The 26852-nt window shown below is 40.4% G+C and overlaps 1 protein-coding gene and 1 non-coding gene across 2 annotated transcripts in view; both read right to left on the reverse strand.

Moving 5' to 3' along the window:
- Positions 1 to 225: 225 nt before the first annotated feature.
- Positions 226 to 296, reverse strand: TRNAG-GCC (transfer RNA glycine (anticodon GCC)). The gene has a single exon. It is a non-coding gene; the product is annotated as a tRNA-Gly (tRNA).
- A 2205-nt stretch (positions 297 to 2501) lies between these two features.
- LOC128693028 (von Willebrand factor A domain-containing protein 7-like) overlaps positions 2502 to 26852 on the reverse strand; it is a 57662-nt gene continuing 33311 nt past the window's right edge. The window contains exons 10-19 of the mRNA XM_070092142.1: positions 25510 to 25663; positions 22837 to 22966; positions 22469 to 22554; positions 19195 to 19381; positions 17738 to 17950; positions 16664 to 16877; positions 10443 to 10599; positions 8598 to 8721; positions 5620 to 5799; positions 2502 to 4302 (exon numbers count right to left, since the gene is read on the reverse strand). Coding sequence (XP_069948243.1) covers positions 4139 to 4302; positions 5620 to 5799; positions 8598 to 8721; positions 10443 to 10599; positions 16664 to 16877; positions 17738 to 17950; positions 19195 to 19381; positions 22469 to 22554; positions 22837 to 22966; positions 25510 to 25663 — 1609 coding nt within the window. The 3' untranslated portion in view covers positions 2502 to 4138. The remainder of the gene's footprint in view (positions 4303 to 5619; positions 5800 to 8597; positions 8722 to 10442; positions 10600 to 16663; positions 16878 to 17737; positions 17951 to 19194; positions 19382 to 22468; positions 22555 to 22836; positions 22967 to 25509; positions 25664 to 26852) is intronic.

The following is a 26852-nucleotide window of genomic DNA, read 5'->3' on the forward strand; positions in this document are numbered from 1 at the left end:
GGAAAGCAGCCATAGGAATTACAACTGTAACAAACTATACAGCAGAGAGACCTGAGATGCCGAGTAAGGAAAGTGGACACTGGACCATTCCTTTTAATAAGTTTATTCAGGTATACACAAATACAGTTACATAGATTATCATACATAGCAGCATATGTGTAGAGAACCTATGATAACTAAAAAAAAAGTCAGAGTAACTTTTCCATTGGGTTCTTTATAAACGAATGCATCGGCCGGGAATCGAACCCGGGCCTCCCGCGTGGCAGGCGAGAATTCTACCACTGAACCACCGATGCTGTACACAATCACACTCACGGTCAGGTCTATAGAGGCGCTTCTTCTAAAGATAAAATGTGTTCAATTGAAACAGATGGAAGGGAGGTGCCTCCTACGAAGTGAATTGTCAATGTGACTATTATAATCATTGGGAGCTCTCAACCAGTAGGATCATACAGGGCTTGGGGGGGGGGGGGAAGAAGGAAGACATTCAGGCTTAATTCAGGAAACTGGAGCACAGATCCAGTTCCCTAGATCAAGAGCCCTTCACCAGCATCAAGGAACCTTCCTTGAGGAGAATGTGACCAAGACAATTTTAATCTGTCAGGTAAGGAAATCGTCTTATTCCATAAAAAAGGTAGATCAAGTGTGGAGTGTGAGAGAGGAGAGTTAACTTAGCAGGAAATTTAACGGTAAACACCTCTATCACCAGCTGCTGGAGCTTGAGGTGTTAAATATTACCAGGAGAGTTTAAATGCATCCTCTGTTTGTTGAACTGGTGAACGGAGTATATTGAAAACAGAAGCAATTCTGTTGTGAAAATAAGTGTTAAAGGGAGCAAAAATAAGCTGAAAGTTAGCAGGCGGGAGAAGAGTGAGGGTTATCATAATTGTACTTACATTTATTCTGCAATACACAGCAGAAAGGGATCAGTCATGGTGGCAGGAACAGGTGACTGGAGTAATGGCCCCCCCTAGAGTGTCAATGACAGTCACCATCCTGTCAACAGCGACTATGTCATTGTCGTCGCAACGTGTGTCAACACAGCACGTCCATACAAACAAAACAATAATAATAATATAATAATATCTTTATTTACTGCAAGTTCATGTACACGGTATACAAGCCTAGCTGACATCAGTGACATACTACTGTATAGAAAACCGCTTATGTAAAGTATTTCGGGCAAATTAGGTCAGTTTTGCCCTAGGATGTGACCCACACCAGTCGACTAACACCCAAGTACCCATTTTACTGATGGGGAACATAGACAACCGGTGTAAGGAAACCACGTCCAATGTTTTCACCCTTCGCCGGGAATCGAACCCGGACATCACCGTGTGAAGCGAGAGCTTTTTGCCACCAGGCCACAGAACCTGGTGCAATTGTTAATTGTGGCATTGTTATGCGGTGAAATTCAAAGTAATCCAGGACCAAAACTGATGTGCAGGTGCACCAAACTATAAAGGTATCGGCATAGGCTCTGTAGACTGGTTTAAGTCTTACCTGGGCAACAGGTGATACAAAATCAGAACCCCTACCGATAGCATGTGAGATTTCCCAAGGTAATATTCTGGGTCCTTTATTATTTTTATGTTTTGCGAATGACATGCCCATCAGTATCAAGTGCAAGCTTCTGTTTGCAAACGATAGCGCTGTGCTAGTCTCAGGCAAAGACCCACAAGATACAGATAATGTTTTATCACGAACTAGAGAGTGCTGCAGGAAATGGTTAGTAGACAACAAATTATAGTTACACCTCGCGAAAACGGAAGCCATACTCTGTCATCAAAAGCAAATTAAAAAGGCTTAACACTTTTCATGTCCAGTGTAACTGGGAACCCATCACTTCATTCCACGGTCAAGTCACTTAGCTCACATTTCTTCCCCATTTTAATGCTTAGTCTGATCAACATTCAAATGTCCATCATGAGCAATTTCAGCCAAGAATATGACATAATTTGAATATAAAGTAAAGTCTCCAAAGCAATGTGGAGAGCATCTTTACAGTATGAGCGGCAAAAAAAAAAAAAAAAAAAAAAAAAAAAAAAAAAAAAAAAAAAAGTCAGTACTCACCAATTTGTGACTTGGGTCGAATCTCGGCTTGTCCCCACTTCTTAAAACTAGCTGTATGTAGTAGCTCCTTGCTTCGTGGGCCCTATCACAGGCCAAGTTATCACTAGTATTCTATGCTTACTACTAGATTTTCCACTGTACAGTTAAATAATTAAACTGACATTGTCACCACCACAACACCGACCGTGGACATTCTCTCCACTACAACACACGCACACTGGCCACTTCCAATACACAGACAGCACCCGCTACTCCACCACATACACTGAGGAGCCAAAACTACCATTAAGCCTCATAGAGTAGTTCCACAAACTACTGCCAGACAGCGAGGAGCACCGCCATTACCGCTGACTGCTGGGGCAGAAGTGAGGATTATAATAATCAATATAATGATTTTTTCTTTATTTACAAGAATATACATCTAGATATTCGAAGAGTACAAATTATACAGCACACAATAACAATATTAAACGCCAATAATTTTACATTGAACTTTACGTAAGTGATTCCAAAATTAAAAGTGAAGACTAGGCTAAATACAGTTTTAATTAAAATCAATATATATTACATCGCATTATACACACGTACTCACACGTACACACACACGTACACACACACACACGTAAATACACACGTACACACACACGTACACACTTCATACCCTGAATTCGAGAGCGTACACTTAATCATATCCAAGATATAAGATCAAATTACAGCTGTTTATTGAAGGTTGCGAGGTTAGGGGGTGAGAAGCTGTAGCTTCTCGCATAGAAACTGATTTCCTTTCCATTACCCAGGCGCTGTTTCGACCGCTGTGGGCTTGGTGCTTCCCCATTAAAAAAAAAATTAAAATATTGTAATTATGATGAAGCGTCAAACCCGTTCGGGTTATACAGCCGGTAAGGTACAGTAGGTAATCAGGTTTGATGCGAGGAATGGGAAGAAACTCGAATTTCCATAGGTCAATTGCTCCTCTCCAGCAACAAGGCCCCTCAAGGAAGGTTCCTTGATGTTGGTGAGAGGCTCTTGATTTAGGGAACTGGATCCGTGCTCCAGTTCCCCGAATTAAGCCTGAATGCCTTCCACATCCCCCCCCCAGGCGCTGTATAATCCTCTGGGTTTAGCGCTTCCCCCTTGATTATAATAATAATAATCCAGAAACAAGGTATAAATATATAGACTTAGTCCGAAGGAACGCCCAATATAATAAGTAAGCAGAACCACGATGTCACTTGCCAGGGATGGCCACGAGCCGATGACAGACAGTGACGGCCTGGACCCCCTGACAGACAGTGACGGCCAGGACCCCCTGACAGACAGTGACAGTCAGGCAGTGACGGTCATAGGGTCACACTTGGTGTGCTGAGCTCAAAATAACGTTCAATGCATTCTTTTCATTTATTACAAAGTCATCAGTAAGAAATTATTATTGCAGATAGCATCAAAACGTACGTGATAATATTTATAAGCTGCCCAGTGTTGTTAAATAATTCTGTAATAATTTTCAAAATGTCCTAAATTGGTATCTACAATTTGCTTTCTTTTATATAAATCTTTTTTTTTTTTTGTACTGGAAATCAAAATTTGTTCGGTGCTTGTTACACTCATTTTACAATGTATCTAATATTTCTGCTTTACTCACTGTGAACACTGAAGGTGGTCGTAGAAACTGAACTCTCCAGAAACCCCATAGATATGAGGTTCTTGAAGCTGATGACAGGTCTGAAGTTCTGCTAGATTCTTCCGTCCGGCTGGATGACGTGATGGTCCAGGAGCTCGTCTGGCTCGGAAGAGGAAATGTGTTGTAGGAGGAACTAGTTTCTCGCCAGGAAGGAGGCGGTGCCGAAGACCTCTCTGTGTCTGTTTCTAACATCGTGGTTGTCGAGGTTTCCGACAGCCACGAGTGTCTTCTTGACAAGCCAGAGAGTGCAATGGGCAAAGAATCTACAAAATTATGGGATCTATTAAGCTGATCTCGAGTTCCTGACTTCACGGTTCCTCCTGATGTTCCTCTGATGGCTGGTGAGGCCCCTGTCTGTTCCACTGGGTGTTCCTTAAGTCGCCCCTATTCGTCATCTCTCCTGGCAGCTCTCCTGAGAGTGATGTCTTCCTTCTTGCTGCGGCGCAGACGGATAACGACCAAGACGATGATAATGATCAGCAGAATGCCTCCCAGGACGGATCCTACGGTTATTCCAGCTATTGCTCCTTTACTGAGCTTGACGTTACCTGAGTGGAGAGAGAGTACTAGTTATTAGGAAATGAGTAAATAGAAAGAAAAAAAATTGAAATAATTATCTTCTTATAGGATTTTTACTTATTAGGCACAGAAATGTTTTCCGAAAAAGATCCTATTCCACATAATGCAAGTGACAAATAAAAGAAATTAGTTTCAAAATAAGTTTAGATCTCTCGGCCCATCTCCATTAACTGAAGTACGTGGCAATACTGTCACGTACTTCAGTTAACGTACTCACGTACTCTCATTTTTTTTAAATTAATTTACAGTTACGTGTAATTTCTTTAACATCCAAAGTAGCCAACAGGTAGCGTGTCTGTCACGTGCTCAGAAGACGGAGGATCGAGCTTCCACAAGTCATTGCTGTGGATGACTGATACGAATCTAGTTAGCATTACACAGAAAATAATAATAATAATAATAATAATAATAATAATAATAATAATAATAATAATAATAATAATAATAATAATAATAATAATAATAATAATAATAATAATGGTTCTCTATCTCATATGTTGTTTGGTAGCAATTGAGTGTTCCACTACCTCAACCTAATACTAGGCCCATACTAGGCCTGTTGGCCTAGTATGGGCCTAGTGTTGCTCCTTTCCTATGTTCTTAGAGTATATGAGGACCAAATCATTACTGTATTACTATGTACCGGAATCTTACCTAGACTACATTTCATTTTATTGATCTGTAGGAGCTACAGAGTAATAAATTATATTACAAATATAATGACTAATAATAAGTGACAAAACTATTACAAAAAAAAAAGTGTGTATGAGAGATGGGAGAATACTTTTTGCACTGGACTAATATTCTTTATGCGTAACAAAACCGCCGGTATTATTTCTTCTCCCAGTGGAGAGAGGGAAGGGGGGGGGGGGCTGGGTGGCAGTGATGGGCTTTTGATACGAGGAATTTAAGTTATTCTCTCCTTTCTCCGGTTAGTCTTTACAAGTTTATCGCTTTCCCATGAAAATTATAATAATAATAATAATAATAATAATAATAATAATAATAATAATAATAATAATAATAATAATAACAATAATAATAATAAAGAATAAAATGGCACAATACCGTGATTGGAACAATACACAAATAACTTGCACATAAGAGCGAGAAGCATAAGACGACGTTTCGGTCCATCTTGGACAACAGTGTGACTTGTAAATGGTCCAAGTCGGACCGAAACGTCATCATAAGTTTCTTTTTCCCATGTGCTGGTTATTTCTCTATAATAATAAGAATAACAACGCTTTCACACTTGTGACAACAGTTACAGTTTTTCCCCTTACCATTGTCGTCTGTAACGTCGCCGTTGTAAATAGTGCAGAAACCGACGTTACCGGAGACGTCGTAGACTGTAACTTTGAGATGAGGAGAGCAGCACTGGGCCTGATAGTTCCAGGTCGTGCTCTTCATCCCCATAACGCTGGGAGGGTTGCTGGCAGGTACCGTCTCAATTCTGCTTAGTGCTGTGGTGGAATATTTTTTTTTTTTATAATTAGATTGTTTTAACTTCCTGGTAATTATAATAAGTGTGTATTAAATACAAGCCCGTAATAATAATTTAAGTGGTATTATGTAATTTAAAAGTATCTGAAAATAAGATGCATATTGTAACTTTGAGATGAGGATAGCAGCACTGGGCCTGATAGTTCCAGGTCGTGCTCTTCATCCCAATAAGCCTAACCTCCATAGTGGGAAAATTTATGGAATCAATAATTGCCGAGGCAGTTCGTAGCCACCTTGAAAAGCATAAATTAATCAACGAATCTCAGCATGGTTTTACAAAGGGGCGTTCCTGCCTTACGAATTTATTAACTTTTTTCACTAAGGTATTTGAGGAGGTAGATCATGGTAATGAATATGATATTGTGTATATGGACTTCAGTAAGGCTTTTGACAGGGTCCCACATCAGAGACTATTGAGGAAAATTAAAGCACGTGGAATAGGAGGATAAATTTTTTCCTGGATAGAGGCATGGTTGACAAATAGGCAGCAGAGAGTTTGGATAAATGGGGAGAAATCAGAGTTGGGAAGCGTCACGAGCGGTGTTCCACAGGGGTCAGTGTTGGGCCCCTTGCTGTTCACAATCTACATAAACGACATAGATGAGGGCATAAAGAGCAACATCGGCAAGTTTGCCGATGACACCAAAATAGGCCGTCGAATTCATTCTGACGAGGACATTCGAGCACTCCAGGAAGATTTGAATAGACTGATGCAGTGGTCGGAGAAGTGACAGATGCAGTTTAATATAGACAAATGCAAAGTTCTAAATGTTGGACAGGACAATAACCATGCCACATATAAACTAAATAATGTAGATCTTAATATTACGGATTGCGAAAAAGATTTAGGAGTTCTGGTTAGCAGTAATCTGAAACCAAGACAACAGTGCATAAGTGTTCGCAATAAAGCTAATAGAATCCTTGGCTTCATATCAAGAAGCATAAATAATAGGAGTCCTCAGGTTGTTCTTCAACTCTATACATCATTGGTTAGGCCTCATTTAGATTATGCTGCACAGTTTTGGTCACCGTATTACAGAATGGATATAAATTCTCTGGAAAATGTACAAAGGAGGATGACAAAGTTGATCCCATGTATCAGAAACCTTCCCTATGAGGATAGACTAAGGGCCCTGAATCTGCACTCTCTAGAAAGACGTAGAATTAGAGGGGATATGATTGAGGTGTATAAATGGAAGACAGGAATAAATAAAGGGGATGTAAATAGTGTGCTGAAAATATCTAGCCTAGACAGGACTCGCAGCAATGGTTTTAAGTTGGAAAAATTCAGATTCAGGAAGGATATAGGAAAGTACTGGTTTGGTAATAGAGTTGTGGATGAGTGGAACAAACTCCCGATTACAGTTATAGAGGCCAGAACGTTGTGTAGCTTTAAAAATAGGTTGGATAAATACATGAGTGGATGTGGGAGGGTGTGAGTTGGACCTGATAGCTTGAGCTACCAGGTCGGTTGCCGTGTTCCTCCCTTAAGTCAATGTGACCTGACCTGACTAGGTTGGGTGCATTGGCTTAAGCCGGTAGGAGACTTGGACCTGCCTCGCATGGGCCAGTAGGCCTTCTGCAGTGTTCCTTCGTTCTTATGTTCTTATGTTCTTATGTTCTTGTTACAGTATTAGATATGTGTAAATTAATACTTTGTTCTTCTCAGAAATTCCGTGTAATCATCAACTGAAGCAGAGGATTTGTGTTATTTATAAGGCACCTAATTTATGCTATTTACAAAGTACCTAATTTCTGTTATTTACAAGGCACCTAATTTATGTTATTTACAAGGCACCTAATTTGTGTCATTTACAAAGTACCTAATTTCTGTTATTTACAAGGTCCCTAAATTGTATTATTTACAAGGCACCTAATTTATGCTATTTACAAGGTACCTAATTTGTGTTATTTACAAAGTGCCTAATTTGTGTTATTTACAAGGTTCCTAATTTGTGTTATTTACAAGGTCCCTAATTTGTGTTATTTACAAGGTATCTAATCTTTCTTGGACATACTATACCAATTCTTTAACTACCACTATGTATAGTCTGTTGTAACAAAATCCATGGCTTACTGTGATGATCCCCAGTACATAGACTTGTAACGATACCCAAGGACATGTATTGTAGTGACTCAAGGATAAAGGGAAAAGGGCTCTTCATCCAAAGTTGAACTTATTCTCCCCTTTCCTGATTGCCTCCAATTTCTTCAGGTGTTGTATGACGTCTACAGGTTTTGCGCTTCACCAACGAATGTATAGTTAATATTTCGATGAAGAAAATATTGTTCCTTAAGTTTAAACTTGAGATTCAAAGCTGTACAGCTTTGAGTGACCTTTAACACTAACTTGACAGCTTTTGGTGATTTTAAATACTAACTTCACAGCTTTGTGTGACTTCTAACATTAAACTAGTATCTTCACTGCTACTGTTAATTAACAACAATGTTAACTTTGATTTGCATTCCATTAGCAAACATAAGTTACCATTGTCCTTCTAGAATTAGTTGCCCGTGTCATCATGCGAGAAAAAAAGTTACCTGTTCCATAATGAAATCTATTATTTGTGTCCGCTTAGAATAAGTTACCGGTGTCATTCTGTAATAAGTTGCCTGTGTCAACATGGGATAAGTTACCCGTGTTATTCGGGAATAATTTACCTATGTTAACAAAGAATAAGTTACCTGTGACAACATGAAATAAGTTACCATGTAACGACATGGAATAGGTTACCTGTGTCATTCTGGAATAACTTACCTATGTCATCGTGGATATATATCCCAGCATTCCACTGTAGACTAGAGCATGTGCTCTGGGTGAGGTGACCATCACAACTCGACTTGCTGACCAAGTTGCACCCGGGCGGGACTCCGTCTTCAAGCTGAGAGACAAAAATAGAAATGATTATAATTTATGCCTTTTTTTAAGCCAGAACTTGCAAACTTAGCCTGTAAAGCCATGAGTTATTTTTTTCAGGCAACTCATATGTATATTTATCTAATAATTCCGCGACTATTAGCTCGACCATAATGAAATTAATATTAAACTGATCTGAAATGCTACTAAAACGCAAACGAATCCATGGAGATACAACAAAATAACAATTAAAATTCATAGTGCATATTTCGGTCTCATACTGAGGCCCTCTTCAACAATGATAGAAAGCTAGAAAATAATTTTGGTTCCTTAGGGGGGAGACGGGGTGGTCTTGATGTTGGTGAAGGGCTCTAGATCCACGGAAAAGTAGCTACTTAGTTCATGGATGGAATTTGATGGTCTCTCGCTAGCCAGGGGCTGCATGACCCTTACGGACCTAGCGCTTCTCCATAAATAAAATAATTATAATCCGAATTATTTCATTGTCCCTGTGTGGAAGCGTGTGTGGCACTGGTCAGTGTCTGATACACCTGTGTTTGCTCTGTTAATTAAATTTAGGCAGACCTGAAGATGATAGTTGGACTGAGCTATATTACAGAAATTTAACAAAGGTTCGGTTATCGTGATCGATTAATTATGGTGCCAAAATTATATATATTACAAGTCACATGTTAATTCCCTGGAGTACAAATAGGCCCCGCTTTACAGCGTTTTGTTGATATAGAGGTTTTTAAATTATTCCCATTGTTCATATATTCAGGCTTCCTACAATAAATATATTAGCTATTCATTATAAGGACGAAAATATTCTAAGAAAAGCAATGTGTACTGTATATGCATTTTTAGCCTTAGCTCTATTGCTCACTTAATATAAGATGGCATAAACATTTTATCAGGCTTTTATATACATTTGAGAGTGAAAAAAGGCTGTCTCACTTTACAGCAATTTTTGCTTTACAGCAATAGCTCGGAGCCCAACTTGCTGCATAAGCGGGGCCCTCCTGCACATCAATCTAAAGCAACTAAAATTTATGAATTAGCCTGCTTGACCACTATGGCTACAAAATATAACATACACGTAGAAAAGACCGCAACGAGACATTTACGAGTTAAGACACTGAGCCTCGTAATGGATAAATGATAAGCCAGTACAGTGGCGATAGGAAGTGTTACTTCACGACAGATGTTGCTTTTCCAGTGACAAGTGTGTGTGGGTCCAGGCGCTGTATGCTGTGTGTCCTTGAATGGAAATACGTTGATACTAGCGAAGGGTTCCGGATCCAGTCAACTGGATCAAGCCTGGTTACTTCATATCCCCAAGGCGCTGTATGACCCTTACGGGTTTAGGGCTTCTATATGAATATAATAATTAAGTTTACACGATTCCCTTTTTACACAAGTTGATATTATTATTATTATATTCAAAAGCTGTTACGATTACAAGAGTGTGTAATATCTGTCGTTATGTGAGGACAGTTAGGTAACTGTCTCCTTTGCTGTATCGAGCCTCTACTACACTGTATAGTAATGATAATGTGCGGAATTCTCATTATCAACATTCCGTATGATAAAACACACACACACACACACACACACACACACACACACACACACACACACACCAAAAAAAACAGAGGAGGAGGAGGAGACGACGACCAAGTGTCTATCGACAAGTGCCTTTGACAACTATTACTATTACTACTACTACACAATGTTTACACTCACTAGGGAGGTGACGGAGACGTGAGCGTGTGTATGGGAGGTGTCACCCTGGGTGGAGGTGGCGGTCACCAGCAGAGAGTTGGTGGTGTGCGGTGATACCTGAGAGTTTATCTCCAGCCTCACACTCACAACTGTTGTCTCGTTCCTGCCCAGCTGTAACCTAATAAAAGACCAGAATAAAGCAACATTAGTTTCACCCTAAGAGAGTATTTATTGATCTTTCTTACGAGTTATATTAATAATAATAATTAGTAATGGTAACAATCTCGATAGAGTCAAACTGTCTATATGAATCACCGTTAGTAATATCGTTTGCTGCGTAAAGCACACAAATTGGTTACAGTGAGCATTTACTGCATAGCTCATTGTAGAGCATTCTGCTCATAGCCGAAAAAGGAACTTGATTTCCCAGCAGGCAGACGTGGGGAAGTACATATACTTGTTGCCCCTGTACACATTACAGCGAGAGAAGGTACCTAGGTGTCATTCATCTTCGATGGATTGCATCCTGGGAAGGTGTAGCATGTCATATTATATTACCTCCTCGTATGTCACGTGGTAAGCCCGTGTGGGTCATTCAGTGCAAATGATGGCGGAAACTTGATTCTCGGTCTGCTAATCTCGGCCCTATCTACCCAACAGTTAGGAAGGAAAACAACTCCCTCTGACATTTTTCCACGCCGCCTTTCTCACCGCCCAGCACTGCCTGATACGTCTAATTTGAGCTGCAGAGCTATGAGAGCATCCAGGCCAACGTACTCTGGTACTGGATTTCCCTGACAAAAGCGGATTCTGAGAACATGACTAGGGAGAGTGATGGTGGCGGCGGCGGATAGCACAGGATGGTAATGGCAACAGTGATGGTGTCGTGCTTGGCGTTGTACTTCACCTTCTGTTCTACGAGATGGATCTCCTCCGCCATCCTGAGGGAGACCAAGCTTCTGGAAGCATCAGCGACCATAAGCCCCGACACAAAACGTCCCGTGCTCTGCCCCTGGATGTGATAATTGACGCAAATGGGTTTGGCAGGGATTGCAGGTTCTAGCTCTGGTACTGTTTGCTGAAGGTCATAGTTGCTGTGTATATCAATGGCATATAATACCGACAAGATGATGAATTAGACACATGTGAAACATTTGGGAATCTTTATTCCTTAGACGTTTCGCCAACCAGTGAATTTATCAATACAATACAGAAGACGAGGTAATCAGTCCCCAGCCTAGGAGCAGGTGTTCAGAACCGTTGTCTTAATGAATCTGAAGCACAGGCAGCAAGACGTGGGCTTATGTATTAGAACATAAGAACATAAGAAAGGAGGAACACTGCAGGAGGCCTGCTGGCCCATACTAGGCAGGTCCTTTACAATTCATCCCACTAACAAAACATTTGCCCTACCCAATTTTCAATGCCACCCAAGAAATAAGCTCTGATGTGAAAGTCCCACTCAAATCCAACCCATCCCACTCATGTACTTATCCAACCTAGATTTGAAACTACCCAAAGTCCCAGCCTCAATAACCCAACTAGGTAGACTGTTCCACTCATCAACTACCCTATTTCCAAACCAATACTTTCCGATGTCCTTTCTAAATCTAAACTTATCTAATTTAAATCCATTACTGCGCGTTCTCTCTTGGAGAGACATCCTCAAGACCTTATTAATATCCCCTTTATTAATACCTATCTTCCACTTATACACTTCGATCAGGTCTCCTCTCATTCTTCGTCTAACAAGTGAATGTAACTTAAGAGTCTTCAATCTTTCTTCATAAGGAAGATTTCTGATGCTATGTATTAATTTAGTCATCCTACGCTGAATGTTTTCTAACGAATTTATGTCCATTTTGTAATACGGAGACCAGAACTGAGCTGCATAATCAAGGTGAGGCCTTACTAATGATGTATAAAGCTGCAGTATGACCTCTGGACTTCTGTTGCTTACACTTCTTGATATAAATCCCAGTAATCTATTTGCCTTATTACGTACGCTTAGGCATTGCTGTCTTGGTTTAAGGTTGCTGCTCACCATAACCCCCAAGTCCTTTTCGTAATCTGTATGGCTAAGTTCTACATCATTTAATTTATAAGTACTAGGGTTATGGGCACTCCCAAGCTTCAGAACCTTGCATTTATCTACATTGAACTGCATCTGCCACTTTTCTGACCAAGAATAGAGTTTGTTTAAATCCTCCTGAAGTTCCCTAACATCTACGTTTGAATCAATTATCCTACCTATCTTTGTGTCATCGGCGAATTTGCTCATATCACTAGTAATTCCCTCATCAAGATCATTGATATATATTATAAATAACAACGGGCCCAAGACTGATCCCTGTGGAACGCCACTTGTTACAGATCCCCACTCGGATTTAACCCCATTTATGGACACTCTCTGCTTCCTGTCAGTGAGCCATGACTCGATCCACGAGAGCACTTTTCCCCCAATGCCATGAGCTGCCACTTTCTTTAACAGTCTATGGTGCGGAACTCTATCAAAAGCCTTACTAAAATCTAAGTAAATAATATCAAATTCTTTATTGTGGTCAACAGCCTCAAAAGCTTTACTGAAGAAAGTTAATAAATTAGTTAGACAAGACCGGCCTCTTGTGAATCCATGCTGAGTATCATTAATCAAGCTATGCTTATCGAGATGGCTTCTTATAATCTCAGCTATAATTGACTCTAGTAATTTGCCTACAATTGAGGTCAGGCTTATTGGGCGGTAATTTGACGGTAACGACTTGTCCCCTGTTTTAAAAATAGGAATTACATTAGCCATCTTCCACATATCAGACACTACACCTGTTTGAAGAGATAAATTAAAAATATTAGTTAATGGTTCACAGAGTTCCATTTTGCATTCCTTAAGAACCCTTGAAAAAACCTCATCAGGACCCGGCGACTTATTTTGCTTCAGTCTGTCTATCTGCCTCACAACCATCTCACTAGTGACTGTGATGTTACATAATTTATCTTCTTCTAGCCCACTGTAAAAATTAATTACTGGAATATTGTTAGTGTCTTCCTGTGTAAAAACTGAGAGAAAATAATTATTTAAAATCAAGCACATTTCATTCTCATTGTCAGTAAGGTGCCCATAGTTATTTTTAAGGGGACCTATCTTATCTCTAACTTTTGTTCTATAGACCTGGAAAAAACTTTTTGGGTTAGTTTTAGAATCCCTAGCAACTTTAATTTCATAGTCCCTTTTAGCTTTTCTTATCCCCTTTTTAATGTCCCTCTTAATGTCAATATACTGATTCATAAGATGACCCTCACCTCTTTTGATACGCCTATAAATTCCTTTCTTATGCCCTAGTAGATATTTGAGCCTATTATTCATCCATTTTGGGTCATTTCTATTTGATCTAATTTCTTTATATGGGATAAACGCTCTTTGAGCAGCATGTATAGTGTTCAGAAAACTGTCATATTGATAGCTCTCTTCGTTACCCCAGTCAACAGATGATAAGTGTTCTCTAAGCCCATCGTAATCTGCTAAGCGAAAATCTGGGACTGTTACTGAGTTATCGCTACTATCGTACTTCCATTCAATGCTAAATGTAATTGATTTGTGGTCGCTAGCACCCAGTTCCTCTGAAATTTCTAAATTATTAACAAGGGATTCATTGTTTGCCATAACTAAGTCAAGCAGGTTATTTCCCCTTGTAGGTTCTGTCACAAACTGCTTCAAAAAACAATCCTGAAATACTTCTAAGAAGTCGTACGATTCTAAATTCCCAGTCAAGAAATTCCAATCAACATGACTAAAGTTAAAGTCTCCTAGAATTACTACATTATCGTGCCTTGTGGCCTTAACAATTTCCTCCCATAGTAGTTTCCCTTGGTCCCTATCTAAGTTAGGGGGACGGTATATCACTCCTAAAATCAGTTTTTCATGCCCCTCTGAAAATTCTATCCAAACAGACTCTGTATGTGTTACTTCAGACTTAATACCCGTTTTTATGCAACAGTTCAAGCGATCTCGGACATACAATGCCACCCCACCCCCCCTCCCAATACTTCTATCTTCTTGGAACAATTTAAAACCCTGAATATGACATTCCGCAGGCATGTCCCGACTTTTTGAATTAAACCACGTCTCAGTTAAGGCAAATACATCAATGTTACCTACACTAGCAACTAATCTCAACTCGTCCATCTTATTCCTAGCACTACGGCAATTAGCATAATAAACATTGAAAGACTCTCCTTTCTCTTTACCCTTCCTGCTCATTTCTATTTTCCTACTAAACCTATTACTGTCCTTATCACCCAAGGTCCCTGGCTTTTCAATATCTATCTCGTTCTTATTATTACTAGTTTCCCTAGAACTCGTAATATTACTACACTGGGACTTCACTGTTTTCCTGCCAAAACCCATACCACTAACTATTCCTAGTTTAAAGTCCTAACTGCTCCCTCCACTGCAGTTGCCAGTGCTTCCACCCCACACCTAGATAAGTGAACCCCATCCCTAGCATACATGTCATTTCTGCCATAGAAGAGGTCCCAGTTGTCAATGAATGTTACCGCATTTTCCTTACAGTATTTGTTCAGCCAGCAATTGACACCAATTGCCCTGGACAACCATTCACTTCCAACTCCCCTCCTTGGCAAAATACCACATATGAGAGGGTTCCCACCCTTACTTCTAATTATTTCTATTGCTGACCTATACCTGCTAATCAGGTCCTCACTCCTACGTCTGCCAACATCGTTGCCTCCAGCACTGAGACAGATAATAGGATTGCTCCCATTACCTCTCATGATGTCATCCAGACGGCTAACAATATCCTCCATCCCAGCCCCAGGAAAGCAAACTCTCTGTCTCCTACTCCTGTCCTTCAAGCAGAACGCCCTATCCATATACCTAACTTGGCTATCCCCAACAACAACAATATTCTTACCTTCCTTAATGTCTTTCGTCGTGTCGTTCCCAGTAGTCAACTCACATTCGTCGGGTAGCACTGAGAATGTATTGGATGTTTCCACAACAGTTTCCACGGCAGTCTCTTTCTTCTTCATCGTTTCTACCTTTCCATTCGTCTTCTTAATCGTCAACTTCTTTCCCTGCTGTCCAGCCACTGACCAGTTTCCCTTCTTGACCTGAGGACTCAAAACAGGAGGACTACGAATCTTCTTGTTTTCCTCGGTCAATCGCCTAATTTCCAAATTCGCCAACCTCAATTCTTCCTTAAGCTGTTGGTAAAGTTGCTCGATGGAGGGCATCTTGCTTCAATTCTAGAGAGCGCGCAAACAGGTCTTCACAGAGCCAAGTACACGTCAACACTGCGCAAATGCCAACTCAATCAGGAGCTACTGCGCAGCACGTCCGCACGGCCCAATAGCGAACTTTTTATTAGTCAGATGTGACGAAAGTATTATCACAGGTAGGTGGGATTCCTCAGTGGAAGTAGGTCATTAAGACTATGGTACTGAACACCTTTCCCTAGGCTGAGGTACTGGTTATCTCATCTTGTACTTCTTCAGTCTTCTGTATCGTGTTCATAAAGCCACTGGTTGGCAAAACATCTACAGAATAAAAATACCCAGTTGTTGCACATGTGTCTAATTCACCATGTAGCACCTGTCCCAACCCATAACATCCATGCCCAGGAAGGGTATGGCTGAGGAAATTACCACCATATACAGTTCCAGCGCTACGCCATTCTGAAACTTAACCTAGGAGGCCGTGAGCAGGTGGAGGGTACACGGCCGCTTGGTTCAGAAGTCGAGCGTGTAGGTTGCTGTCGGTGGGAGAGCCAGGCCGTTGCGTTGGCCCCAAGTCGTCCACCAGTTCATCATTCTTATTAAGACTGATGGACTGATTACATCGACTCCAGGGTGAAGGACTTATTACCTCAAACTCCTTCTGATCTTCACCATTCTTCTGTGTACTGGACTGATGAAGCCACTGTGTGGCGATAAGTTTCCACAATAAAGATACCCAAGTGTTCCACATGTGTCTAATTTATTAATTTGGTTCTCTGAACCATTTATCTACAACTACGAAATAAAATACAAAGTGGATAAAATAATGCACAAACATTGGTTGTAAAAGACAGATGACTGGGATAACAAGTGGGTATATAGACATATAACAGAGAGCAAGATTTTATTTTAGAGGACATTTCGCTCAGGATAAAGCTCAGTTCTGAGAGAAACATCGTCTATGGGCGTGCTGCTCGCTGTCTTTTATACTCTTGACTTTGGGTACTCACCGTGTATGGTCGACGCTGACCACGGAGCCAAGTGCGTCGTACGCTGTGATAAAGTAGGTTTTGGCTGTAGCGGTGCTGGTGTCGGTATTAGTGATGGAGACAGGGATAGTGAGCACTGAGCCAGGAGGACCCCAGATATCACGACCCAGGGAAAAAGTTAGGCTGGATTTGACAGTCTCCCACACTCTTCCACCCTCACGACGGAACACCACTCCTGGGACAGGGAGACGGATAATTGAGCAAATACAGACCATGACGTGTCGACCACATGGAGAAGATATAATTATACAGAACAAGCCTAAGTAGAGCTTTATCCAGTTTGCTTAGAACGAAAAGTTGTCCACAAAGCCTTTTTTCTGAATACTTTTTTCATTTAGCAAAATTGGATATATAAGCAAGTGTGCTGCTACCTATTGTATATAATCGTTACACAGCAGTGAACAGAAAAGCTGTTTTTCCTGTAGTATTCCATCACGCAGAACAAACTCGTAGAAAGTGTTGATATATGAGAGCCTGACCTGGGAGACTTCAATCAGGCACTGAGGAATACGTGTGTCCACACACCTGCCGACGTTACGCCCTCCAATAATATTCAGCTTTTCAGCAATGACCTGAGATTCTAATTCAGCCCAGTAGATAAACAAAATTTTGTAAAATAAAAAATGAATTTGTAAAAAAAATAATAAAACTATAAAATGAACGTGGAAATATATTAAGTAGCGTTAACGTACATGTTTTAAGGCCTTTTTTTATTTGGCTCTGATCTGGAGTTCGATCATACTGTTCGCAACCCTAAAGGCGCATCTTGTTTAATATACAAGGTGGTTATTTATAATGTCAGACTATGATATTTGCTGAGGTCGGACATGAGCTCTTCCTTAGACTAACTCCTCTAGATTCATTAGCTGTAGAGAAAAAACGTGAGAAAGAATGATAAAGGAGAGGCAGAGAGAGAAAGAAAGAGAGAGAGAGAGAGAGAGAGAGAGAGAGAGAGAGAGAGAGAGAGAGAGAGAGAGAGAGAGAGAGAGAGAGAGAGAGAGAGAGAGAGAAATATAGCCGGACTATGTAACTAACCTGTACTGTCCTCTCCACTGACGACCACCGTGAACCTTCCCTTGGGCAGACGTTGGGAAGGGAGGCTCAGGTAAGTGTTGCGCCGAGGGGAGTTACTGGGCAGGTCCAAAACCAACTCCTGACCCGAATCATCCAATAGGAGGACACTCTGGACATGCTTCAGCCCCGCCGTGTCCACTCCAGTCATGATTATATCCAGGTACGTGTCCATGTCTGTAGCATGTTGGTAGTTGTGACAGGACTCACCATAAAAAAAAATTATCACATATATATAAAAAAGCTATCGGACATACCTATGAATCAAGTAGTTAACCACGAAAATAAGGTTACTAGCATAAAAGAATAGAAGTGGAAACAGTAGTAGTAGTAGTAGTAGTAGCAGTAGCAGTAGTAGTAGTAGTAGTAGTAGTAGCAGCAGCAGTAGTAGTAGTAGTAGTAGTAGTAGTAGTAGTAGTAGTAGTAGTAGCAGCAGCAGCAGTAGTAGTAGTAGTAGTAGTAGTAGTAGTAGCAGTAGTAGCAGTAGTAGCAGTAGCAGTAGTAGTAGTAGTAGTAGTAGCAGTAGTAGCAGTAGTAGCAGTAGCAGTAGTAGTAGTAGTAGCAGTAGTAGTAGTAGTAGTAGTAGTAGCAGCAGCAGTAGTAGTAGTAGTAGTAGCAGCAGCAGCAGTAGTAGTAGTAGTAGTAGTAGTAGTAGTAGTAGCAGTAGTAGCAGTAGTAGCAGTAGCAGTAGTAGTAGTAGTAGTAGTAGCAGTAGTAGCAGTAGTAGCAGTAGTAGCAGTAGCAGTAGTAGTAGTAGTAGCAGTAATAGTAGCAGTAGTAGTAGTGGTAGTAGTAGTAGTAGTAGTAGTAGTAGTAGTAGTAGTAGTCCTCCAGGACGGACAGAAATATTGTCTAAAGTTTTCTCAGGTGAGTTTTTTCTGTTACTTCAGATATTCTTCACTTATTAGTTTCAATATTACACATTTTTATGGAAGTAAAACGATAAAAAAAAATATTTCAAGAGATTGGACGACAGTGTGCATTGTGCTTATTATTAATTATCAACACTATACCATTAATTATTATTATCATTGTGCTTATTATTATCAACACTATGCCATTAATTTATTGAAGATGACTACCAAACAAATTGAAATGCACACAGGCAGACTTCCGATTCAATTTTTAAATTGGTCCACACTACTGTGTAAAAGAAAGAGATCGTCTACATTACTTGTGTTACTAAAAAATGTGAGGACATTAATTTGAAGGAAATGAGGATACAATCAAACCTGTATAACAGACACACAAAAGTAAAAAAAGTATGTCGAATGCAAATTAGAAATCTGGAGATATTTTAGTGATATAAACCTGTAGCATCGATGAAATCAAACTAAATAGGATATTCAGAGGTATACAAAAGTGGGATGTAATATAAAAGAATCCTTCAAGTGGGGTGGATCCCTATTTTCAGTACTAACTTGGGCTGGGTTCGCCCTGGACCCGCTGCATGGACGGCTGGCTGGAGGCGGCGTCCGGGGTGTAGAAGACAGGCATTATGTCCAGGGAGGTGCGGGCGTACACCACCGCCGAGCTCACATTAATGGGCTCAAATTTCAAAGTCCATTCTCCGACATCTTTGCGTCGTTGAGCCATGTTTATTCGGACCTGCAAGAGTAGGTCAGAAACACCGGGTAATCTTTGTAAGCCGATATGTGTAGTAGGGACTACAGTAGGAGGAAACAGAGGCTACAATTTGCCCGAACAAGAGTAACAAGTTCGCTTTTGCAGGTATACTTCAGAGATGTCATTGCAATGTGATATTTTACAAAGGTTGCATTAAACACAAATTTCTTACACGCATTCATTGGCGATAATAATACAATTATTCACAAAACTGAATAAATAACGGATATGGAAACGACACCGTGTTCATAATAAACATTGCTGAAGAAGCGTTAAACCCACAGTGAGTCACAACAGCCAATCAGGTGTCGTTCGCCCTTCGCCAGCATCAAGCCCCTCCTTTGCCCTCCAGTTCTTCAAAGGGTCAAAGGGTAAAAGGGTCAAAGGGTCAAAGGGTCAGTTTGATATCTGGCATGAGACGTCTCTCTCTGACTCGTCTTCAGCATTTAGCAAGAAACTAAATTCTCATTAATTCCTCACATTAGAAACTTCAATAACTATCTAAAAATTAGTTTATAGTGTTGATGATGTTTTTTTCTTCCTTGCTTGAATCTTACATGTTTAATAATATATTCATAAATTAAACGAGTTTTGAAATATAGCTGGTGTAAGATTTCGGCTCTTTAATATATCTACATGTCAGAGTGACGGAGTAACATGTAGTCTTACCGAAGACGAAGTGAAGACCAAGTGTTCCTGTGGCTAATTGTTCGGGAGGAAAAAAGAGGGAGGAGGAGGTAGAAGAAGAGGAGGAGGAGGGAGGAAAAGAGGAGGAGGGAGGAAAAGAGGAGGAGGTAGGAAAAGAGGAGGGAGGAAAAGAGGAGGAGGAGGAGGAGGAAAAGAGGAGGATGAGGGAGGAAGAGGGAGGAAAAGAGGAGGAAGAGGGAGGAAAAGAGGAGGAGGAGGGAGGAAAAGAGGAGGATGAGGGAGGAAAAGAGGAGGATGAGGGAGGAAAAGAGGAGGATGAGGGAGGAAAAGAGGAGGAGGGAGGAAAAGAGGAGGAGGAGGGAGGAAAAGAGGAGGAGGAGGGAGGAAAAGAGGAGGAGGAGGGAGGAAAAGAGGAGGATGAGGGAGGAAAAGAGGAGGAGGAGGGAGGAAAAGAGGAGGATGAGGGAGGAAAAGAGGAGGATGAGGGAGGAAAAGAGGAGGAGGGAGGAAAAGAGGAGGAGGAGGGAGGAAAAGAGGAGGAGGAGGGAGGAAAAGAGGAGGAGGAGGGAGGAAAAGAGGAGGATGAGGGAGGAAAAGAGGAGGAGGAGGGAGGAAAAGAGGAGGAGGAGGGAGGAAAAGAGGAGGAGGAGGGAGGAAAAGAGGAGGAGGGAGGAAAAAGAGGAGGAGGAAGGAAAAGAGGAGGAGGAAGGAAAAGAGGAGGAGGAAGGAAAAGAGGAGGAGGGAGGAAAAGAGGAGGAGGGAGGAAAAGAAGAGAGGAGGAGGAGGAGGAGGAGGAAGGAGAGTTGGAAAAACTATGTATCCTTGAACATCAGATTCTCCAAATCAACGTCATTACCTCGCTTTGACTAAGACCTTAGAATGTGATAGTTACGCGAATGAACAAGTAACTGTTGGCTGTAATTTTAACTTCCCCCCCCCCTCCCTTTTTCACACTTCAGATGCTTTTATTGACTTCAAGTATAATTTTATTTATTGGCTTTGATGTATGTTATAATTGGCTAGATTTTACTTAAAGAATTCACTTTAATCTAACCAAACCTAACTTAGCCTAACATTGGCCTAAATAACGTAAGTCGACAAGTTTGTTTAAAATTATGTGTGAGAAATAGACGTTTCCGTGAGTGACTGATGTCCCTGGAATAAGACTACAGGCAAACCTTGGCTTCCTTAGGATTCTCTACCAGCAAATGTATATAATAATTGTCCAAGTAAATTAAGTCATTCGCTTTAGCGACGTAAAAATAAGGCAGAATTTAGTCTCATATCCTTGGATGAGCTCCATCAGTATCATCGTGTAGTGAGTATGATAACAGTGTACGATACTGATACACATGTGTCTTACGTATTATCGTGGAGTAGTATGATAATAGTGTACAATACTGATACACATGTGTCTTACGTATTATCGTGGAGTAGTATGATAACAGTGTACAATACTGATACACATGTGTCTTACGTATTATCGTGGAGTAGTATGATAACAGTGTACAATACTGATACACATGTGTCTTACATATTATCGTGGAGTAGTATGATAATAGTGTACAATACTGATACACATGTGTCTTACATATTATCGTGGAGTAGTATGATAATAGTGTACAATACTGATACACATGTGTCTTACATATTATCGTGGAGTAGTATGATAACAGTGTACAATACTGATACACATGTGTCTTACATATTATCGTGGAGTAGTATGATAACAGTGTACAATACTGTTGCACATCTGTCTTATCGTAGTGAATATAATAACAGTGCAAAATATTGTTTCTCATGTGTCTTAATTATCACAGTGCAGCGCTGGTTTAGAATGTGACACACTGGATAGTGATGAGGTACAACAAAATAGGTTCCCATTGTGTCCTCTGTAACATGATTTGAGGTTTGATACCGTAAATAAGACGTTTTGCGAAATCTTGGCAATAAGATTTATTTTTTTAATTTCTGTCACGACCTAAGGAGGTCAACCTTAACGTTCGTCATTTCACTAGAGTCCCAATTAAAGAATATTATATCCGAATTTTGAAGATATACATCGAAGTATTCCAACAGCCTGGTTAATCAGGCCATGATAAACCGGGAAACATGGTTTGGGACCAGACCAAGGAAGCATCCTTCAGGTATTCTTCGGGTAAGACTTGAATCTTTTCAGGGAACGAACAGTACTCGGCCCCGTGGTGAGACCATCACCAAGGCAATTGTTAAGATAACGTATGACACAGTTATGTCCGGTCAATTTCAAGACCCCTTGCCATGGGTAGAGTACTGTCTGTTACTGAAGTTGAATCCTTCCCCTAGCCTAACAATCCTTAAAAAAAAATTCCCTAGTGACTTCGATATTAATAATAATAATAACGCAATAATAATAATCTCATAGCCCAAATGTTGACGCACCTGTATATGGTAGTGTGTTGCGACCACCACCGTGTAATCATCATCGCTCAAAGAGCTGGCATCAGCTACCAAGTCAAACCTGGCCCCTGAGGGAGAGAGAGACAAGGTAATCACAGATTTGATCACTCTGAAACTGTGTGAGACAATGGAAACTCGATCCTCCTCCTGAGAATCGAACCCGTGAACTCGCAGACGGGAGCCGCGAACTCGCACTGCAATGTTTGTTGTTTTAAGGTTGTGCATGAACAGGAAAAGAATAAAAAGACTTAAAATTTCACGCTTACCCTCCGTATTCCTATTTCATCCGGCTATTTTATACTCATTACTATTCGAGTTTATCTAACTCTTTCATGAGTGAATAAACTCACCCGACGGCGAAAGTAGAACAGCAGAAACCGCACCGCCGGAGATGGAGACCTCCAGCACAGTGACCAAAGAGTCCACAGGCATCTTCACTGTCTGCGGTGACGTAACATCAGACACCCGCCTCAACACCGCCTGCAAAACAGTTCAAATAGTTCTTATGTGTTTTCACTATTTCTTCGAATACAGTTAATCTTTGTTTACACTGTTGAATGTACAGGCTATGAGATGTAATCATACCTCAGCTCATTTCTAAGCTCTGCCTTAATTAGAGTATTTCGTTAACTCCCTCAAAGATTCTGCTCTCAACAGTTGACTAATACCCAGGTGCCTATTATTTACTACTTTATGAACAGGGATGGGGTGTGGTGGTGGTGGTGGTGGTAGTAAGGTGTCTAGATATGAAAATGTTGTGTTAATGGGAGATTTTAACTTCAGACAAATTGATTGGAACAATTTGACAGGAAATCTTGATTCTAGTGACTTTCTTGATACGGTTCAGGATTGCTTTTTAAAACAGTTTGTGACAGAACCAACTAGAGGTAACAATCTACTTGACTTGGTTCTTGCCAACAAAGAATCACTAGTTAATAATCTTGAGGTTAATGGTGAGCTTGGGGAAAGTGATCACAAATCACTTAGTTTCAATATATCATGGATTTACCCAGATAACTGCAATCAAATCTCTGTCCAAGACTTTCGCTTGGCCGATTTCATGGGACTGAAAAATTACCTGGGTGGGCTAAATTAGGGTCTAATGACTATGGGTCAGGTAGGTGATCTTGGTTGCCAATATGACGTTTTTCAGAGCATAGTTCTAGCTGTCCAGACAACTTTTGTTCCGAGTAGGGAAATTAGATCTAACAAAAAATGATCCCACATACAGGTGCGGGCAGGGCTAGATTAAAACATCTCATTGGTCAAAAGAGAGGCATATATAGGCGTATGAAAAGAGGGGAGGGGCAGTTAAGAAATCAAAATATTCAATTAAAGAGAGAAATAAAAAAAGGAATAAGAAAAGCAAAAAGGGATTATGAGGCTAAGGTCGCAAAGGATTCGAAGACTAACCCAAAAGGGTTCTTTCAGGTATACAGTAGTAAGATTAGGGACAAGATAAGCCCACTTAAGAGTAACTCAAGTCAGATCACTGACACTGATAAGGATATGTGTGAAATTTTTAATTCTTACTTCCTCTCAGTGTTTACTCAGGAAGATACTAGCGAAATTCCAGAAATAATATATTATGTAGAACAGGGCGATAATAAACTATGCACGATTGCGGTAACTAGTGACATGGTCCTCAGAAAAATAAAGAAATTAATTACTAACTTTCTTCACTAAGGTATTTGAGGAGGTAGATCATGGTATTGAATATATTGTGTATATGGACTTCAGTATGGCTTTCGATAGAGTTCCACATCAGAGGCTACGGAATAAGAGGAGAAATTTTTTCCTGGATGGAGGCATGGTTGACAAATAGGCAATAGAGTTTGTATAAATGGGGAGAAATCAGAAAGGAGGCACGTCACAAGCGGTGTTCCACAGGGGTCAGTGTTGGGCCCCTTGTTGTTCACAATCTACATAAACGACATAGATGAGGGAATAAATAGCGACATAAGCAAATTTCCTGATGGCACCAAAATAGACGGTCCAGTTCATTCTATTGAGGACATTAGTACACTCCAGGATGATTTGAATAGACTGATGCAGTGGCCTGAGAAGTGGCAGATGCAGTTTAATATAGACAAATGCAAAGTTCTAAATGTTGGACAGTTAAATAATCATGCGACATATAAACTAAATTATGTAGATCTTAATACTACTGATTGCGAAAAGGATTTAGGAGTTCTGGTTAGCAGTAATCTAAAACCAAGACAACAGTGCATTAGTGTTCGCAATGAAGCTAACAGAATCCTTGGCTTCATAGCAAGAAGTATAAATAATAGAAGTCCTCAGGTTGTTAGGCCTCATTTAGATTATGCTGCACAGTTCTGGTCACCGTATTACAAGATGGATATAAATGCACTGGAAAACGTACAAAGGAGGATGACAAAGTTGATTCCATGTATCAGAAATCTTCCCTATGAGGATAGACTGAGGCCCTGAATCTGCACTCTCTAGAAGGGCGTAGAATTAGGGAGGATAAGATTGAGGTGTATAAATGGAAAACAGGAATTAATAAAGGGGATGTAAATAGTGTGCTGAAAATATCTAACATAGACAGGACTCGCAGTAATGGCTTTAAATTGGAAAAATTCAGAAAGGACATAGGAAAGCACTGGTTTGGTAATAGAGTTGTGGATGAGTGGAACAAACTCCCGAGTACCGTCATAGAAGCTAAGACGTTGTGTAGTTTTAAAAATAGGTTGGATAAATACATGAGTGAGTGTGGGTGGGTGTGAGTTGGACCTGACTAGCTTGTGCTACTAGGTCGGATGCTGTGCTCCTCTCTTAAGTGACGTGTCTGACCTCACTAGGTCAAGGCATTGGCTTAAGCCGGTGGGAGAATTGGACCTACCTCACATAGGCCAGAAGGCCTGTTGCAGTGTTCCTTCTTTATGTTTATAAAGTTGCTAGGGTAAGGCAATTTACTCACACGTCTTTAAGAAGCTGTAGTAGTCCCTACTATCAGGTAGCCTTGCCCTTGTATCAGGTGCTCCCTCACTATCATCACTCACCATAGGATACTGCTCGGCCTCCAGGATCCTCGCTGTCTCTCCCACCTCCATGAATGTCGTCTCGATGAGCTGTCCTCCTGTCCTGTGTGCCAGCTCGCTGTACTTCCCGAAACTCTGCAGTTGTCTTTTGCGTCTATCGCTGCTTCTCCTTATCCTGTAGTGTATGTGATGGTAAAAAATAAAAACGATATTAGGGCGATATGGAAACTTTCTCGAGTATTGGCGAATAAAGGTAAAGCTGAAGATGTGAACTGAGAAAGAGAGTATAGTTTAATTGTCGAAGTGGTGCCAACATGTATAGTAATGAGAGGGTTTGCAGAGGAGGATTTCATCGAGTCTCGATAAAGCTCAACTCTGAGCAAGGAAACGTCAGCATGAAGACTTTCTATGCATGCTGTCTCTCTATCAGTGAGAAAATACACGGTATAGGTAGACAGCAATAGAAATGTCTCCTGAAAGCTTGCTAGTCTTATTATCTATAACTCTACTTTTTTTTCGTAGGTAGGACGGGACTCACTTTCAGTTAACAATATCTCGACAACTATTCTTTTCGAAAAAAAAAAACACGCAAGAATAAAAGGACCTTAGAAAGGTACAAAATATAATTTATCCAAAGCTTATTAAAATCACTCAACGATTTTTACCATTGAACAATAAAAGATTACGTTTGGAAAATATAGTAGATTATTATTAGGATCCTTAAGGGTAAACCTATTTCTGTATTGTTAGCAAATACATATAGCGAAGCACTAAAACCGTAAAGGTCATGGAGGGTCTGGGAACTGGGAGACAATCATATTTGATTCAGTAATGAGGTAGGTAGCTCCAACTCCTTGAACACTTGGTCAGTAACAAAGTACCTCCTTGAAGAGTAAGAAACAAAATGACAAACCTGTCCTAAGTTATGCAGTTATATATTTCATACACTGATGATTTTTAGACAGAAAAAAATTAAATCATTTACTCCATTATCTACAATTATTATTTTTCACGTTATCTTATGCTTCAGTTTTCCATGTTACTTGTGACTGCCATCTTCAGCATTACTTTGGATTTCTCTCTTCCTCATTACGTGTAACACCAATCCACTTCCGTTCATCGCCATATTTCTCATTTCCTGTGGCTACCATCTTCTCCATTAACTATTGAAGCTATCTTGTCTGTTACCCATAGTAGCTATTATCTCCATTACCTGTGGCTGCCACCTTCCCACATTATCTGTAACTGCCACCTTCCCACATTACCTGTGGTTGCACTCTCTCAAAAGGCGTAGAATTAGGGGGATATGATCGAGGGGTATAAATGGAAAACAGGAATAAATAAAGGGGATGTAAATAGCGTGC

Source organism: Cherax quadricarinatus, chromosome 38 (assembly GCF_038502225.1).
Source record: "Cherax quadricarinatus isolate ZL_2023a chromosome 38, ASM3850222v1, whole genome shotgun sequence".
In the NCBI taxonomy this organism is placed as follows: Eukaryota; Metazoa; Arthropoda; class Malacostraca; order Decapoda; family Parastacidae; genus Cherax; species Cherax quadricarinatus.